At 45.3% G+C, this 15,592-nt stretch overlaps 1 protein-coding gene across 1 annotated transcript in view; it reads left to right on the top strand.

The window, feature by feature from the left end:
- Nucleotides 1-15,592, top strand: part of CENPE (centromere protein E) — a 539,120-nt gene that overhangs the window by 416,474 nt on the left and 107,054 nt on the right. The window contains exon 39 of the mRNA XM_033956806.1: nucleotides 4,734-4,898. Within this exon, the coding sequence (XP_033812697.1) occupies nucleotides 4,734-4,898 (165 nt within the window). The remainder of the gene's footprint in view (nucleotides 1-4,733; nucleotides 4,899-15,592) is intronic.

Consider the following 15,592-nt stretch of genomic DNA (forward strand, 5'->3'; position numbering starts at 1 on the left):
AATGAGTAGCTAGAGAGGTAGGATGTAGATCTTAAGGGCTTTTAGAGGTCGTGTTGTTATTGCTGTTTTAGGAATTTCTTGAAGAGTGTGGTTTTTATTTCTTTTCTGAACGTCTTATAGTCTGGGGTGGTCATCAGAAGGTTGGAGATCTGGTTGTCTAGTCTTGCAGCTTGAGTGGCTAGGAGGCCGTCATGTAGTTTTGTTCTTTTTACTTCTTTGGATGGGGGGGGTATGAATGGGGAGTGCGTTTTTCTGTGTCTGGTATTGGTTGCTTGGATGAGGCGATTGTTCAGGTATGATGGACTGTCTCCGTGTAGGGTTTTAAATAATATGCAGTAGAATTTGAATTGGATTCTTTCTTGGATTGGGAGCCAGTGTGAGTTGATGAAGGCCTCTGTGATGTGGTCGTGTTTTTTCAATGAATAGACGAGTCTTAAGGCTGTATTTTGGATTGTTTGGAGTTGTCTTATCGTAGTTGCCGGACATGGGAGGAAGAGTATGTTACAGTAGTCCAATATACCTAGTATTAGGGATTGTACTATAAGTAGGAATTGTGTACTTTCAAAGAATTTTCGGACTTGTCTCAGGTTTCTCATGATTGCGAATGATTTTTGCGTTGTTTTGTTTATTTGCGGTTGCATAGTGCAGCATCTGTCTATGGTCATGCCAAGTAGTTTTATGGTTGTTTGGATGGGATATTTGGTTGCGTTTATGTCTAGGATGGTTGTGGTTTGGATCTTGTCATTTTCTAGGAGGATGAATTTGGTTTTGTCTTGGTTGAGTTTAAGTTTGTGATTTTCCATCCAGGTTGTGACTGCTTCCAGTGTTTGGTGAAGTTCGTCTGTCATGGTAGGTTTAGAATGATCGTATGGGATGAGGATGGTGATGTCATCCGCATAGCTATAGGATGTTATGCCTAGATTATCCAGATGAGTTCCTAGAGAGGCAGTGTATAGATTGAAGAGGGTGGGGGATAGTGGAGATCCTTGTGGTATGCCGCAGGGGTTTGACCAGGATTCTGATTTTTTTTTGTTTGATTTTACACTGTAGGTTCTGAGTTTTAGGAATCCTTCGAACCAGGAGTATACTTTGTCTGAGATGCCTATTGCATCTAAGATTTGTAGAAGGATGTTGTGGTCTACTAGGTCGAATGCCGCTGATAGGTCCAGTTGTATGAGTAGCATTTTTTTCCCTGTACTAAGTTGTTGTCTGACGGTATCCATGAGGGAGCCTAGTAATGTCTCTGTGCTGAAGTTTGTTCTGAATCCTGATTGCATGGGGTGGAGTAGGTTATGGTCTTCTATGTAATTGGTGAGGAGTTTGGCTACTAGGCCTTCTATAATTTTGACATATAGCGGAATTGAGGCTATAGGTCTATAGTTAGATGGGAGGTTTTGTGGTGCCTTTGGGTCTTTTTGGATTGGGGTGATGACAATTTCGCTGAGGTTGTCAGGGAATGTGCCCTCTGTGAGCGTGAGTTGGATCCATTGTAGCGTTATGGTGCGGAACTTTACACTAGAGGTGGTAAGGAGATATGAGGGGCAGTGGTTGAGGTCACAGGAGGCATGGCTGTATTTTTTGTAGAATTTGTTGAATTCTGACCATTGTATGTTTGGGAATTGAGTCCAAATTCTGTCTGCTGCGATTGCCTCTTTTCTTGTAGGTTGGATTGTGATTGGATTTTGCTTGGAGGGGTTGAGGATGAGTGTGGCTCTGGTGTTGGTGATTTTGTTCTTGAAGTGTTCTGCTAAGAGGGTGGGTGATGGTGGAGGTGTGTTCGTGGTAGTAGTGTATGGTTTGGTGTCTGTTAATTCTTTCAGGATTTGGAATATTTTTTTGGAATCTTGTGTTTCTGTGCCTATGAGATTGGTATAGTAGCTTTTCCTCTTGTCTGTTAGTAGCTTTTTGTACTGTTTGTTGATTTTTTTCCAGTCTGTTTTTGTTTGTTCTTGGTTCTTTTTTCTCCATTTTCTTTCTAATCTTCTACACTGTCTTTTGAGTTGGAGTAATTCATTATCAAACCATTGGTCTGATTTCCTGCTGGTTCTGGTTTTGGTTTGTAGGGGTGCCAAATTATCAAGGATGTTGGTGGATACATTTTTCCAGTGGGAGATGAAGTTTTTTGGGTCACAGTCTTGGATGGTTTCGTCTACATTTGACCAGAAAATGGTTGGGTCTATATGTTTGCGTGAGGTATATGTGGTTTTTTTTGATAGAGGTGTGTGTTTGGTTTTGGTCCAATTGATGTTGAAGTTATAGATGTAGTGGTCTGACCATAGGGATGGGGACCATGTTCCGTTAGGAGTTTGGATTTCTTGATTGGATGGTTGGTGAGACATGAATGCTGCAATGTCCAGTTGATGACCTTTTTCATGAGTGGTTTGTGGGTTTAGGATCTGGAAGGATAATGCATTGAGGAAGGATAGACAGTTATTTGCTGGTGTGGAGGTTGGGTCTTCTAGGTGTAGGTTTAGGTCTCCTAGGATGAGGTTAAAATCAGCTGTTAGTGAGTTTTGGTAGATGAAGTTTTCAAATTCGGGTCTCACTGTGGTCCAGTTTCCTGGTGTTATGTAGCAGAGCAGGCAGTTTAGAGAGTTTTTTAGTGTTGTGTTTGTGAGTTGGCATGCTAGGAAATCCAATTGTGGAGTGGATACTTTCTCAAGTATGTTTAGAGTTAGGGAGCTCTTGAATATTATTGCTAGTCCTCCTCCTCTTTTTTTCTCTCTGCAGGTTACTGTTATTTTGTATTCTGGCGGGCATACTTCTTTTATTCTAGGGTCTGTGTCTGAGGTTAGCCAGGTTTCAGTGAGGAATAGGCAGTCAAGTTTTTCTGTTGTTATCCAATTTTTTATGTTTTCTGTTTTTGGTCCTAGAGATCTGATGTTGACATAGGCACATGTAAGGGAGGTAAAAACAGTGGTAAAAAAAAAAAAAAAAAAGCTGGAAATTGATTTTTATCACAGTGTTGGTGACTGTTTGTAGTGTCTTTCATTTTTTTCCTTTTTAAGATATTGCTAGGGAGCCTCCCTTTTGAGGATTTGCAAGCTTGTTAGCCTGTTCCACAGATCACAGGATTCAAGTTCTCACATACTCTCCCATCTCACCTAGGTGTGGTATTCATATATGCTCTTTAAACTTTGAAAAGGTCTCCATGCAACAGTTTAGCACAGGAAGTACTTGCACATGCACAATGACTCGTAAAAAGCTTCCAGGAATTAGGGCTAGATTCACTAAGCAAACCGATCGTGTACCAATCGGTTTGCGAGCCCTTTGCGACAATATTTGTTTATGGCCAATCAGGGACTTCCTTAGACTCCTCCATAAGGAAGTCCCTGATTGGCTGAAGCGCCCCCAGGCTTTTCCCAAGGGAGGAGCCCGAGGCACCTCAGCCAATCGGGGCATTAGGCCCCCTCCCCATGCATCAGATGATGCGCTGGGGCGTGGCCTAAGGCCGCTATTGCATAGCGGCCGGCAGGATCAGGAGGACTTTGCGCTTCCTCCTGCTCCCGAAGAGGATCAAGGCCTAAGGAGCAGGAAGAACTGAGCACCCCCTCCTGCTCCCGAAGATGAATCCTGAGGGCCTAAGGAGCAGGAGGGACTGGGCACCCCTCCTGCTCCCAACATTTGTAAGGTATGTGGGGCAAATGGGCAGGGCCCAGCCTGGGGTGGGCCAGTCGTGCATCCTGTGGGGCTGGTCGGCGGTGGAGCCTGTGGCAGGAGGGAGGCCAGCGGAGCAGGAGGGACTGAGCACCCCTCCTGCTCCCAACTTGTATGTAAGAGGGGAGGTCGGGCCCGGAGGGTGGGCTATTCTCTCGGGCTCCCCAGACTCTCCTGCTCTCTGCCACCGTTCCCCACAGTGCAGCCCTACTTTAAAATCACAGGCTCACACTGCGGGGAAGGGCGGCAGAGAGCAGGAGAGTCGGGGGAGCCAGCATCGGGGCGAGTAGGCAGGAGAGATATGGGCAAAGCCCTAACAACAGTGACAGGAGGCTGCTTCTCCTGTCACTACTGTCAGGGTCTGTGCATGAGCGGGGGTCGCACATTTGCGATCCCTGTTCGCAAATGGGGGCATTCCTCCGATCACCCTCATTTGAATATGACTGATTTGTGAATCAGTTGGACCTGCCCCAGTCAGAAATGGATTGTTCCGATTCGGGCAGGTTAGTGAATCTAGCCCTAAGTCTTAAGTTGTAGAAGTTTTTTTTGTCTGGACCAGACTCCATGAGCTGTGGCTGCAGGAGCTTTCATCATCATTTCATACAGAAATCCTCATAACAGACTTCATAAATAATAATCTCCCCTTCTAGGTAGAGCAGTGTGATCTCAGAAACTTAGTGTGCCTCTCCAGTGAAAAATTACCTTTAATCACCTTGGGCATCTGATCTATAAACAGTGATAACACTTAACCAGTTACGTAAGCTTATACATTAGATATGAAGAGAGAGAGTTGTTTTTTTTAATAAATTGTCTTATCGTTAGTCCCCTTTTTAATTTGTAATACACATTGAAATGTTTGATATTGCATGTACATCAAATTTTAATAAAACTTGAAACTAGAAAAGCAGGCTTAGTTTTTGTGACTTTTGTATATAATGTGTAAAGTTTGTTTCTTTACTATAAAAAAAAAATAATTTCCTTGGCATTCTCTGCCTTTATCAAATAATTGGATAATCTGATTTTTTTTTTTTTAATAATTGGCTTCATGTTTGGTTTTTATTTAATTGTTTTCCAAGTCATCGCAATTGATGAACGAATTGAAAATGTCTCAAACATCAGTTCAGTCTTTACAAGAAAAGCTGGAAGATATGAATGAAAACTTTGCTGAAAAATTAATCAAGGAATCTGATTTAGAAAACCATGTAGCCTCTCAAGATCAACAACTAGAATTATTATGCCAGGTATATTATTACTCAAAGTTTTGCTTATCAATTTATACTGTTCATAGTATAAATGGTCAGAAATGCTATGCTTTTGAATGCAATCTGACATGCTCTCTTCAAAATAATTTGCCACAAACTTTTTGAACTCTGTATTCTGTTATAGGTTTCAAAGGTTAATCTTCAACCTGGTTCTTGTATTTCCTGACTAGTATGGATTTCACAATATCCATAATTAATATACATGTGATATGTTTGCATGCATATTCATTGTCCGGTTAACAGAATATTCCTGAAAGGCAGGTTATGTACCACTGCTATGAAGTGACACTCATCAACAGAATGATACCTTAAAACTTCTTGAAATAAGATGACTATATGTGTATGTAGCCATAGTCCAAACCTTCATATTTACTTATAAAAATGATATTCGATATGGTAAAATGTCATCTTGTACTCTGCAAATAGCTACATTTTGTCACCCCGTTTAGTGACATGACCTGATCAGTAATGAGGTTTTGAAATGTTATACAAGTTATTCTATTCTGCCTTTACCTATTCATTTCAAGGACGGATTACAAAATCAAGAGACCAGACCAAAAAAATCTGAGAATTACAGTGTATATAAGTTCAGTGCTTAATAACATATTCTTTAGCACTCTTGAGACCAGTATAGGATTAATCTTACAAGCGGGTATATATCTCATCATGACCAGCAGGTGGAGACTGAGTCAATACTTTGGAACTGTACATATCATGTGACCCCTCCCTAATTACCTCAGTGTTCTCTCAATCTCCAGCAGGTGTGGTGAGCTGTACCCATTTCCCTTGGTAGGGCTGTTGGAATTTGATTAGGAATTTTTGTCCCTTTTTGTTGCCGGATTAAGCTTGGGTGTTTTGGGGTCCGTCCGACCTCCACCTCCCCACATTTTTGTAGAGGTGCCTCAACGATAAGCCTTTACCCCTTGGTGGTAAGGCATATTGTTTAGAGAGCCAGTGGAATCTTCTGTGAAAAAAAAAAAAATCCTGAGGCAGTGCCGGTCTGAAGGGTTGCTTTCCCTTTAAATATCCTGTAAATTATTGTATTTTTCAAGTAACCGGCACTTTTCTTTCAGCTAGGTCGCGTATGGAGCAATTGAGCACTTCTGAGGGGGAGAGGTGCACATTTTGGTCCAGACGCAAAGCACTTGTGGCCGGCCTGAAAACAGCTGTTCAGGCTGGTGCAGTTATGGGAGTCTAGTCAGCATCGGTTGCTGTGTCCAAGGCTCCCCGCCATTAGTGCCTCATGAGTCGGCAGAGCTTTGCAGGTAAGCCCAGTCTTTTCCTGCCGCCCACGGAGGGATTTCCTGTCAGCTGTTTTTTCTCTCAGCTTATGCCGGCTTATGCCTGCTTTAGCGGCTGGGACAGTTCAGTCTTCTCAGCCGCTACAGGCCCTAGAGGGACTATTTTTGGCGTGTTTTTTGCCATTTTACTTCAGCTAGCCCCTCCATCTTATATTTAACCTCAGGTACCTTCTCCCTGGTTTGACATAACAGGGACAGGTTACAGCTGGGTCCCCTGCTGGAGCAAGGAAATGGGGATGATTTTCTTTTTGCTTTGTGTAAAGCATATTTTCTGGTGGCTGTGGGTCATACTTGTGTCCATGGGGTCTCGAGGATTTGTTCCCTCCATGCCCCCTGATGTTTTAACCCCTTAATTCTTTTCACGTCCCCCCTTCTCGTCCAGGCGCCCGCGTATGGCCTCGGACGAGGACTTGTCTGAAGAGAGTTTTAACTATTGCATGAGGACCTGGACCCTTGGGAACACTTCCAGGATCCTCTCGGAGCGGCTGCTGGTACCAGGGAATTGTTTTTTTCTATCTACCAGTGAGGAGGCATTTGAGGTGTGCCTTCTTCAGAGGGACAAGCTCTTAGATCTGTTGCACTTTGAGGAGGTGCCACCTGCGACCTCGAGTGTGGAGGACCCTCCTCTTTGGGAGATTTTCTCTGCTTCCCACTCTTGTCCAATACATCTGTTTTTTCTGGATATTTATCCAGGCGCAGTGGACTTCACCAGAGGCGTCTTTTCGGTTTATGCACTCCTTGACTTGTTTATATTCCGTCCTGGTGGGGGATTGGACTACCTTAAAGTCACCAGTGATGGACGCGGTGGTCTCAGCTATTGCTACGCGGCATACTGTGCCTGTCGAGAGCAATTATGTCTTAACAGACTCTGAGGAGCATAAGTTGGAGACCATTCTTAAACAGAATTTTGATGTCCGTCTTGAGGGTCCAGGCAGCTATTTGTGCGGGACTGGTGGCTCGGGCCATGTTTCGGTGGGCTGAGCGGGTCCTTGACAATGAGTCTGATGGTCAGGAGGTGACAAAGATTCAGATGGTTGCCTCTTTCCTCTGACATCCTCTATGACTTCTTGCAGACATCTGCCAAATCCATAGCTGCGCGTTGGACTTTCTGGCTTCAGGCTTGGTCAACGGATGCGGTGTCCATTACTAAACTCTAAATTTTCTTTTTCTGGGGTCCTTGTTGTTTTCCAGAGGTTTTGGACTAGTTAGTTTAAATTGACGGGCTCTAAAGTGCCCTGCTTGCCTGAAGACAGTGCTTGCCAGGTTGTTCGAGGTAGCACTGCTTGGAGGAGTCTGAGATTTCCCCAGGTACTGCCCTGAGCGTGGGACTGCTTCCTAACCGACCTCTGTTTTTGCCAGGAGTCATTTCTTTCATCCAATGCAGTCCTGTCTGGCCGGTCGGGAGGCTGAGAATCCCTCCGCCGGTTCCTCCGCTGTCCGTCCTGCCCAATGAGTCTGTGCCCATGCCCCCTTTGGTTCCGGTGGGTGCTCAGCTGGAGGTGATTCGGAACGGTTTTGCTCTGCAGTTTTCCCATTCCATGCCAGATCATTTTCTAGCTGCTTCTTGTCAGGCAGAATGGAAGAAGCAGGTTTTTCACCAGATCCTTAAAAGATTGATAGATCTCTAAGCTGCTGTTCTGTGGTGCCCAAGAAAGTGGGGTCCTTTCAGCTCATCTTAGATTTGAAGGGGGTGTACAGGGCTCTCAGAGTTCTGTCTTCTTGCTTGGAGACAGTGTGATATGTGATTCTGGTGGTTCAACCAGGGGAGTATTTAGCCTCTCTCGTCCTGATGGAGGCCTCCTTGCATGTTCCAATCTGGGCCTCCCATCAGCATGTTCCTTCATTTTGCGATATTGGGTCAGCACTATCAGTTCTGTGAGCTTCCTTTTGAATTGGCCACGGCTCCCCGGACATCCACCAAGGTTCTGGTGGTCGTCGCGGCGGCCTTGCGAACAGAGCAAAGGACAGAGGGCATTCTGGTGATTCCCTACCTGGATGACTGGTTGATTTGCCCAAAGTCGTTCCAGGAGAGCACCCGGGTCATGGCTCGGGTAGTGGAGTTCTACAGTCGCTGAGATGGGTTGTCAACCTTGCCAAGAGCCAGTTTGGCCCCCTTGCAGCGCCTGGAGTATCTTGGTTGTTTGACACCTCATTGGGGAAGGTCTTTCCTCCCAGAGGCCCGGGAAAGCAATTTGCAATCTCAGATTCTCCTGCTTATGGCATCCCAGTGTCCTCGGGCGCAAGATTTCCTCCAAGTCTTGGGGTCGATGGCGGATTCCCTCAACGTGATGAGGTGGGCTCGGGCCCACATGCATCCTCTTCAGTTTGCTCCGCTTCGGAGGTTGTCGCCCCAGAGGCACAGTATAGTTCTCCCTGTAACTCTGTGGGACTTGGCTCGCTGCAGTCTTCGTTGGTGGGTCCAGACCGCCCATATTGTTCAAGGGACGAGTCTGGTTCAGCTACAGTGGATGGTGCTTCTCACAGATGTAAGTCTCCTCGGTTGGGGAGTTCTGTGTCTAGGTCACTCAGCTCAGGGCATCTGGTCCACAGAGGTGGCATCTTGGTTGATCAATGTTCTGGAGCCCAGAGCCTTCCGTCTGGTGCTGTTAACCTTCCACTCCTTCTTGACGGGCAAGTCAGTCCGGATTCTGTCGGACAAGACCACGGCAGTGGCCGATGTCGATCGTCAGGGGGGCACCGACAGAACTCAGGTGGCGCAGGAGGCGGCTCTGTTCATGGTCTGGGCAGAGTCTTATCTTCAGGTCATCTCGGCCTCCCATAAAGCAGGAGTGGAGAATGTTCAAGCGGACTTCCTCAGTCGTCAAGTGTTAGCTCCCGGAGAGTGGTGTCTAAGCCATGTGGCTTTTCAGTTGATAGTGCAGTCTTGGGGTCAGCCCCTCATGGACCTGATGGCCACGAGTATCAACGCCAAAACACCCTGCTTCTTCTGTCGTCGAGAAGAGACAGTTAGGACGAGGATTTGGATGCTCTGGTTCAACCAGGCCAACGGAGGGCTGTTGTATGTATTCACCTCCATGGACATTAGTGAGCAGAGTTCTACTCCGCATTGTTTGTCAACCGGGCCTGGTGGCTCCAGATTGGCCCCAACGTCTGTGGTATGCAGATCTGGTGTGGCTTCTTGTGTCAGATCCTCTGCCTCTATCACCTGATCGTCTGACTCAGGGTCCCATTACCTTGTTTGATCAGGCTCCCTTTTTTGCCTTACGGCTTGCAGTGTTCTCCCCAGAAATTTTTCCCAGCTGAGTGGCATGAAAAAGTAGCCTTTGGGGCTAGACGGGGAAATTTGGTGGTGGGGAAAATTAAGGGATCCTTTTACTAAGCTGCAATAGCATTTTTAGCGCGTGCAGAATTGCCGCGCTACATGGCTAGAACTAACGCCAGCTCAATGCTGGCGTTAGCATCTAGCACGTACGGCAATTCTGCGCGAGCTAAGCGCGCGGTAAAACTGCTATCGCAGCTTAGTAAAAGGAGCCCTAAATGTGTACTATTTGTATTAGTTAATTATTATTAGTTATTTTCCAATGCTCAATATGACTGCCTTTCTTAAGGTTTGACACTTGTTCTATAATTTTTTATTAAATTTAAGAATTATCCAATTCTAGAAGTGAATAATTAGATATTTGCCCTCTTTCAAATGGTATAGAGCAGCATCTCTCAAACTTTTTTAACTCCGGCACACTAAACGGAGCAAATGTTTTTTGTGGCACACTAAATGCAGCAAATATTTTTCATGGCTGGAAAAAATTTCTGGGGAGAACACTGTTGCCGTTAGTTTTCAAGGTCCAATCACATCAAAGAATGATGCTTATCGGGTCAGTTGTATAATAAAAAGAATGGATAAAATAACATGAGAAGTGAAATTGTCATGAATCAGAGGGATACATACCCTGTAGGTCCTAAAAGCAGGCTTGTGGATTAGATATAAACTATGAAGGCAGTGGTCTATGAAGGCAGCGGTGTACTTAGCATATGTGACACCTGAGGCCCATCATTTTTTGATACACCCCCATCTGTATGATAAACATGATTTTTAGTAACAATCCACACATTACACAAGAGTGTACCTAGGAAAAGGCAGCATCTTACATACTGCAGTGAGCAGTACATCAATACACCCATTGTAAAATTAAACAAGCCAGATTAGTACAGATCAATCCTACACAGTCAATCTTAACTGAAAATCATGTCTTTCGAACGCACAGAACATAGAAAACACCTTCGCCTAGTATGGAGTATGTAATCACAAACTAACCCCTCTCCCTTTTACAAAACTGTAATGTGGTTTTTAGCCATAGTGGTAACAGCTCAGACTCTCATAGAATTCTGAGCAATTACCACCATGGCTGGTGCTAAAAAAATGCTCTACAGTTTTGTAAAAGGGGGGATAAAATAGAAAAACGTAGACAAAGCTTAAATTGAACCAAGAAGCTGGACTCTGCATACAATGCAACACCACAGAAACAGCGATGCATTTTCCCTAAAGCAAAAAAATAAATAAATATAATTTTTTTCTACATTGTCTTCTCTGGTTTCTGCTTTCCTCATAGTCTTGTCACTCTCTTCCTTTCATCCACTGTCTACCCTCTCTCTGCCTCTTCTATATGGCATCTTCTCTCCTTGTATTCCCCTTTCATCTCTCCCTTCACCCCTATTATTCTGGCATCCATCTTCTTCCCTTCCCTCTCCCACACCCATGGTCTGGCATTTCACTCTCTTCTCTCCCTTCCCCCACTTCCATCAGCATCTGCCCCCTTTCTTTCCCTCCAACCCAATTCCATCCAGTATCCTTCCCCCTTATGTCTCTCTCTCTTTCCATGCACACCAATTCCATTAGCATCTGCCCCCTTTCTCTCCCTCCACCACCCTTCCATATCATCCTGACTCCCTTTTTCTCCCTCCACCACCCTTCTATGCTCCTCTCTCCCTCCAAATCAGCAAGGTCCCATGATGACTGCTTCTGTTGCCTCTGCCTCTGGAAGATGTAAGTGACGTTGGAGGGGGTGGGCCTGCAGACACAGGGAGTTGCGGCAAGGTTCCGCAATGACTGCAGCTGCCGGTCCACCTCTTCCGACATCACTTACTTCTTCCGGAAGCAGAGGCGGCAAATGCAGTCATCGCGGGACCTTCCTGCACTTCAGTGCGGCTGCCAACTCTGCTTCAGAATAAGTACGGCAGCCATGCTGAGGTGCAGGTGCCATTTAGAGCAGCTTGGAAGGTTCTGGATCCAGCCGGCTGTGTACCCCCCTAGAGCTGGCACCCGGGGCGGTCTGCCACTGTATGAGGGGACAAAAAATAATGGAAAGAATGGATAACTTGACCGATTTAGACATGTCATACAATTATAACCACAAAAATATGTCATAAAATGTAATTCTAAACTCAAGACCCCAGGTGAAAAGCAGACTATAGAAAGGAAACCAGAAAAGACCAAGCCCATAGTACTAAGATCCAAACGCTAAAATCGGACATGTCTATTACAAAGAGACGTGTGGATCACCGCTAATTATAACGAGTGAGTCTTTAAAATATGAGACGGTAATGGATAGCCAGATCTGGTGGACGGAAGTGGCAAATACTGGAGCCAAAACCAGAGCACCGTGATGAAACTTGAATGGAAATATGGATACCTATTTATACTTTTGAGTAAAATTGCAATGCGACTATGTCATAGAAAAGAATAAATGTGTAAACTAAAAACCAAGAACAACATATTGTAACACCGAACTCCAAAGTAATGAAATAACATGCTAAAAGAACTTAGACCCCCCCCCCTAAAATAGGGCATATACATACTTAAAATGATGGCTGGTTACAAACAGTATGCCTAGACTATATAGACCTAAACAGGGCAAAAGTAAACATATGGGAAATGAACAGCTGATAATATAGTGTATCTTGAAAACATAAGCCAATAGTAGCTCAAAGACAAGCCGACTGGGTAGATGAAAAGTGAAACCTGGGAAAGATCTAAATTATTGTTCAAATGAGCTTCTATTAAAACCAAAGAATAAAACCACAGCACTCGGGAAAGTAAAAAAGGGAGAATAAAATGGACTTACCGAAAAAGTCTCTGTACTGATGAGATAAACTCGTACGCAGAATAAATGTGAACATGCGACAGTGGGGCTATGATATTTGTTCCGTTGAAAGAGGCACCAAATAAGTGTCGGCAGTGGATTGAATGCACACTGATAGGGGAGGGTCATCGGGCTGTTATAAAAGGCTGCTTTAATAAATAAATGAAAATACTGGTGAAAAACTAAATAAAAACCAAAATCATGATAAAATGCCGAACCTGACTGCAAGTGGTAGTGAAAGTAGCATAAGGCACCCGTAGTACTGTTAGTGCCAGAGCAGCTTAGAATAAAGAACCGTGCTGTACACGAGGAGATAAGAAGTAAAGTGCTGGCCCCTCACTGCACAACTTGATAAATCTAAGAAGCGATGTTCTAGAGCAGGGGAGCCCACACTTTTTGGGCTTGCGAGCTACTTTTAAAATGACCAAGTCAAAATGATCTACCAACAATAAAAATTTTTAAAAACACAAAGCACACTGTACGCATAGAAAGTGTTAATTATCATTCCTATTCCAGGGTTTTTTCAAAGAGGTCAAGACAGATGACTCTATGCACTGTCACCTCAGTAACAACCATACAAAAATAAACAAATATACCCCCCTCCCTTTTCACTAAACCACGATAGCAGTTTTTAGCGCAGGGAGCTGCACTGAATGCCCAGCGCTGCTCTCGACGACGCTCATAGGCTCCCTGCGCTAAAAACCTCTATTGCGGTTTAGTAAAAGGGGACCATAGTGTAAAATATAGACAGCTGATATAAATTCAGACACATTTTGATCAGTAAATTTAAAATAAAATAATTTTTCCTACCTTGTTGTCAGGTGATTTCATGAGTCTCTGGTTGCACTTCTGACTGTGCATCCAATCTTTCTTCCCTTCTTTCAGCCTGTATGCTTCCTCTCCTCCAGACCTCATTCCCTCCCCAAACTTTTTTTTCCTCTCTCCCTGCCCTTTCTTTCTCTCTTCATGCCCCCTTTTTTTTTTTTCTGTTTCTCTTCTTTCCTTCTGTCTCTCTCTCTCTGCCTGCCCTCTTTCTTTCTGTCTCCCTGCCCTCTTCCAAGCCACTGCCAATGCCGCTGCCATCGGGGAACAGCCGTCGTCATCGTATAACAGGCCCCAAAGCCACCGCTGCTGCAGCCCCAAGCTCTCCCTGCTTCGGGCCGACCAGCATTCCTCTCCCCAACGTCAATTCTGCCATCAGAGAGGAAGGCTGATCGGCCCAAGATCGCGATCGACCTATTGGGAGAAATGCTGCCGGGTCCTGCCTTCGCGGAAACAGAAAGTAGGCAGGACCCGGCAGCAAGAAGAGCAAATTGTAAGCTTCACTGACCTGTCTCCCGCCTTAGCCCTTTGCAAACGCATGCTTCGGGGCTCTAACATGTGCATGCCGGCTTCCCTTCTCTTCCCCCTGCCCTCCCCCAGACATAACTTCCAGTTTTGAAGAGAAGGGAAGCTGGCACGCACACTTTAGAGCCCCAGAGCATAAGTTTGCTACGGGCTAAGGTGTGAAATCTCCAAGCCATTGTTTTGTTTTGTTTTTTAAATGCGGCGGCAGCAGCAGAATTTAGCCAGGTAGTCATCTAAATTACCAGGGTGGTCCACCCGGCTAAAAGTCCCTAGGGAGAACACTGGGCTTGGCTCTTGAAAGGGAACACCTAGGTAGGAAGGAGTATTCAGATAGTGATCTTCTCTCTCTTGGGGTCCTACAGACATTCCACTTCTCTGGCTTATGTGCGGGTTTGGCGTATATTTGAGGAGTGATGTACGGCGCAGGGAGAGGTCTCTTCTCACACGTCTTAGAGTTCTTGCAGAATGACCTGGTCAGGGGCCTGGCTTGGTCTTCTCTCCGGATTCAACTTGCGGCTCTGTCAGCCTTTCGTGGGTTATTACAGGGTCAGCGTCTGACTGACTGCCATTCCTGATGTTCACTTCTTGCAGGCGGCCAAGATGCTCAATCCTCCCATGCGACCGTCTGTTTCCTCTTGGGATTTGAATCTGGTTTCTTTCTGGACTGGTGCACCCCCCCTCCCCCGTTTAAGCCTTTGGGTGCCTGCTCATTGAAGGACCTTACTCTTAAGGCAGTGGTCTTGGTGGCTATTACTTCTGCTAGACGTGTTTCGGAGCTGCAGCCTCTTTCTTGTAGGGTCTCCCTTCCTCGAGTTTTCTAGGGAGAGGGTCATGTTGAGGCCTGTTCCTTCCGTTCTGCCAAAGGTAGTTTCTCCTTTTCATGTCAATCAGTTTGTGGTCCTCCTGATCCTGGGTAGTCGGACAGGTTCTTCTGAGCAGAAGCAGTTGCGCAAATTGGATGTTGGTCGGGTCCTTCGCGTCTACTTGCGAAGGACTCAGGAAATCAGATCATCTTTTTGTCCTTCTAGCAGGTCCTCATTGGGGGATGGTGCTTCCAAGGCTACCATTGCACACTGGATCAAGGAGACTATTGCTTCCACTTATCTTCTTTAGAAAAAGACTGTTCTGGAATTTTCTCAAGGCTCATTTCACTCGGGGTCAGGCAGCTTCTTGGGCTGAGTCTTCGCTGGTGCCTCCAGCGGATATTTGTAAGGTGGCGGTCTGGTCTTCTCTACATTCCTTTGTCAGGCACTACCATGTGGACGTTCAGGCACGTCTGGACGCGGTGTTCAGTGAGCATGTTTTGGTGTCGGCCTTCCGGGGGGTCCCACCCATGATGGGGACTGCTTTGGTACGTCCCACTTATAAGATTAACCTATGCTGATCTGGAGAGTTGCTAAAGAAGGAGAAATTAAGTTCTTACCTGCTAATTTACTTTCTTTTAGCCTCTCCAGACCATCATAGGACCCCACCGTCTATTGTCATGTTCTTGCATGCAGATTTTCATTTTTTAGTCAGTTTCTAGTATTTTTCTAGGGCCAGGGAGAATAAGAACAGCGGCTGTGGCTTAGCTGACAATCTGTAAGGAAGTTTGCTATTTGCATTTCTTCCTTTGTATTTTCCAACAGCATTTCTGTTTTTATTTGTTGATATTCCTGTTCGGAGTCTTGTTTGTTTTCTGTATGTAGTTCTTAGTAGAGAATGACAAGCGGAAAAAATTTGTGCTTGTCGCCGCCTCATCCCCGAGACCACCGTCCCTGTCCTTGCCCTATCCCCGCAACCTCTATTCCCGCGACCACTGTCCCTGTCCCCGCAGCATTCATACAAGCCTCAGTACTGCAATATTTAGCTTATTCCTTCCTTATAAATCAAAGTTCTGGCTGCTGAACTAGAGAAAGATGTTCAGCTGGCAGGGCTTTGTTTATAA

Source organism: Geotrypetes seraphini, chromosome 1 (genome assembly GCF_902459505.1).
Source record: "Geotrypetes seraphini chromosome 1, aGeoSer1.1, whole genome shotgun sequence".
Lineage (NCBI taxonomy): Eukaryota > Metazoa > Chordata > Amphibia > Gymnophiona > Dermophiidae > Geotrypetes > Geotrypetes seraphini.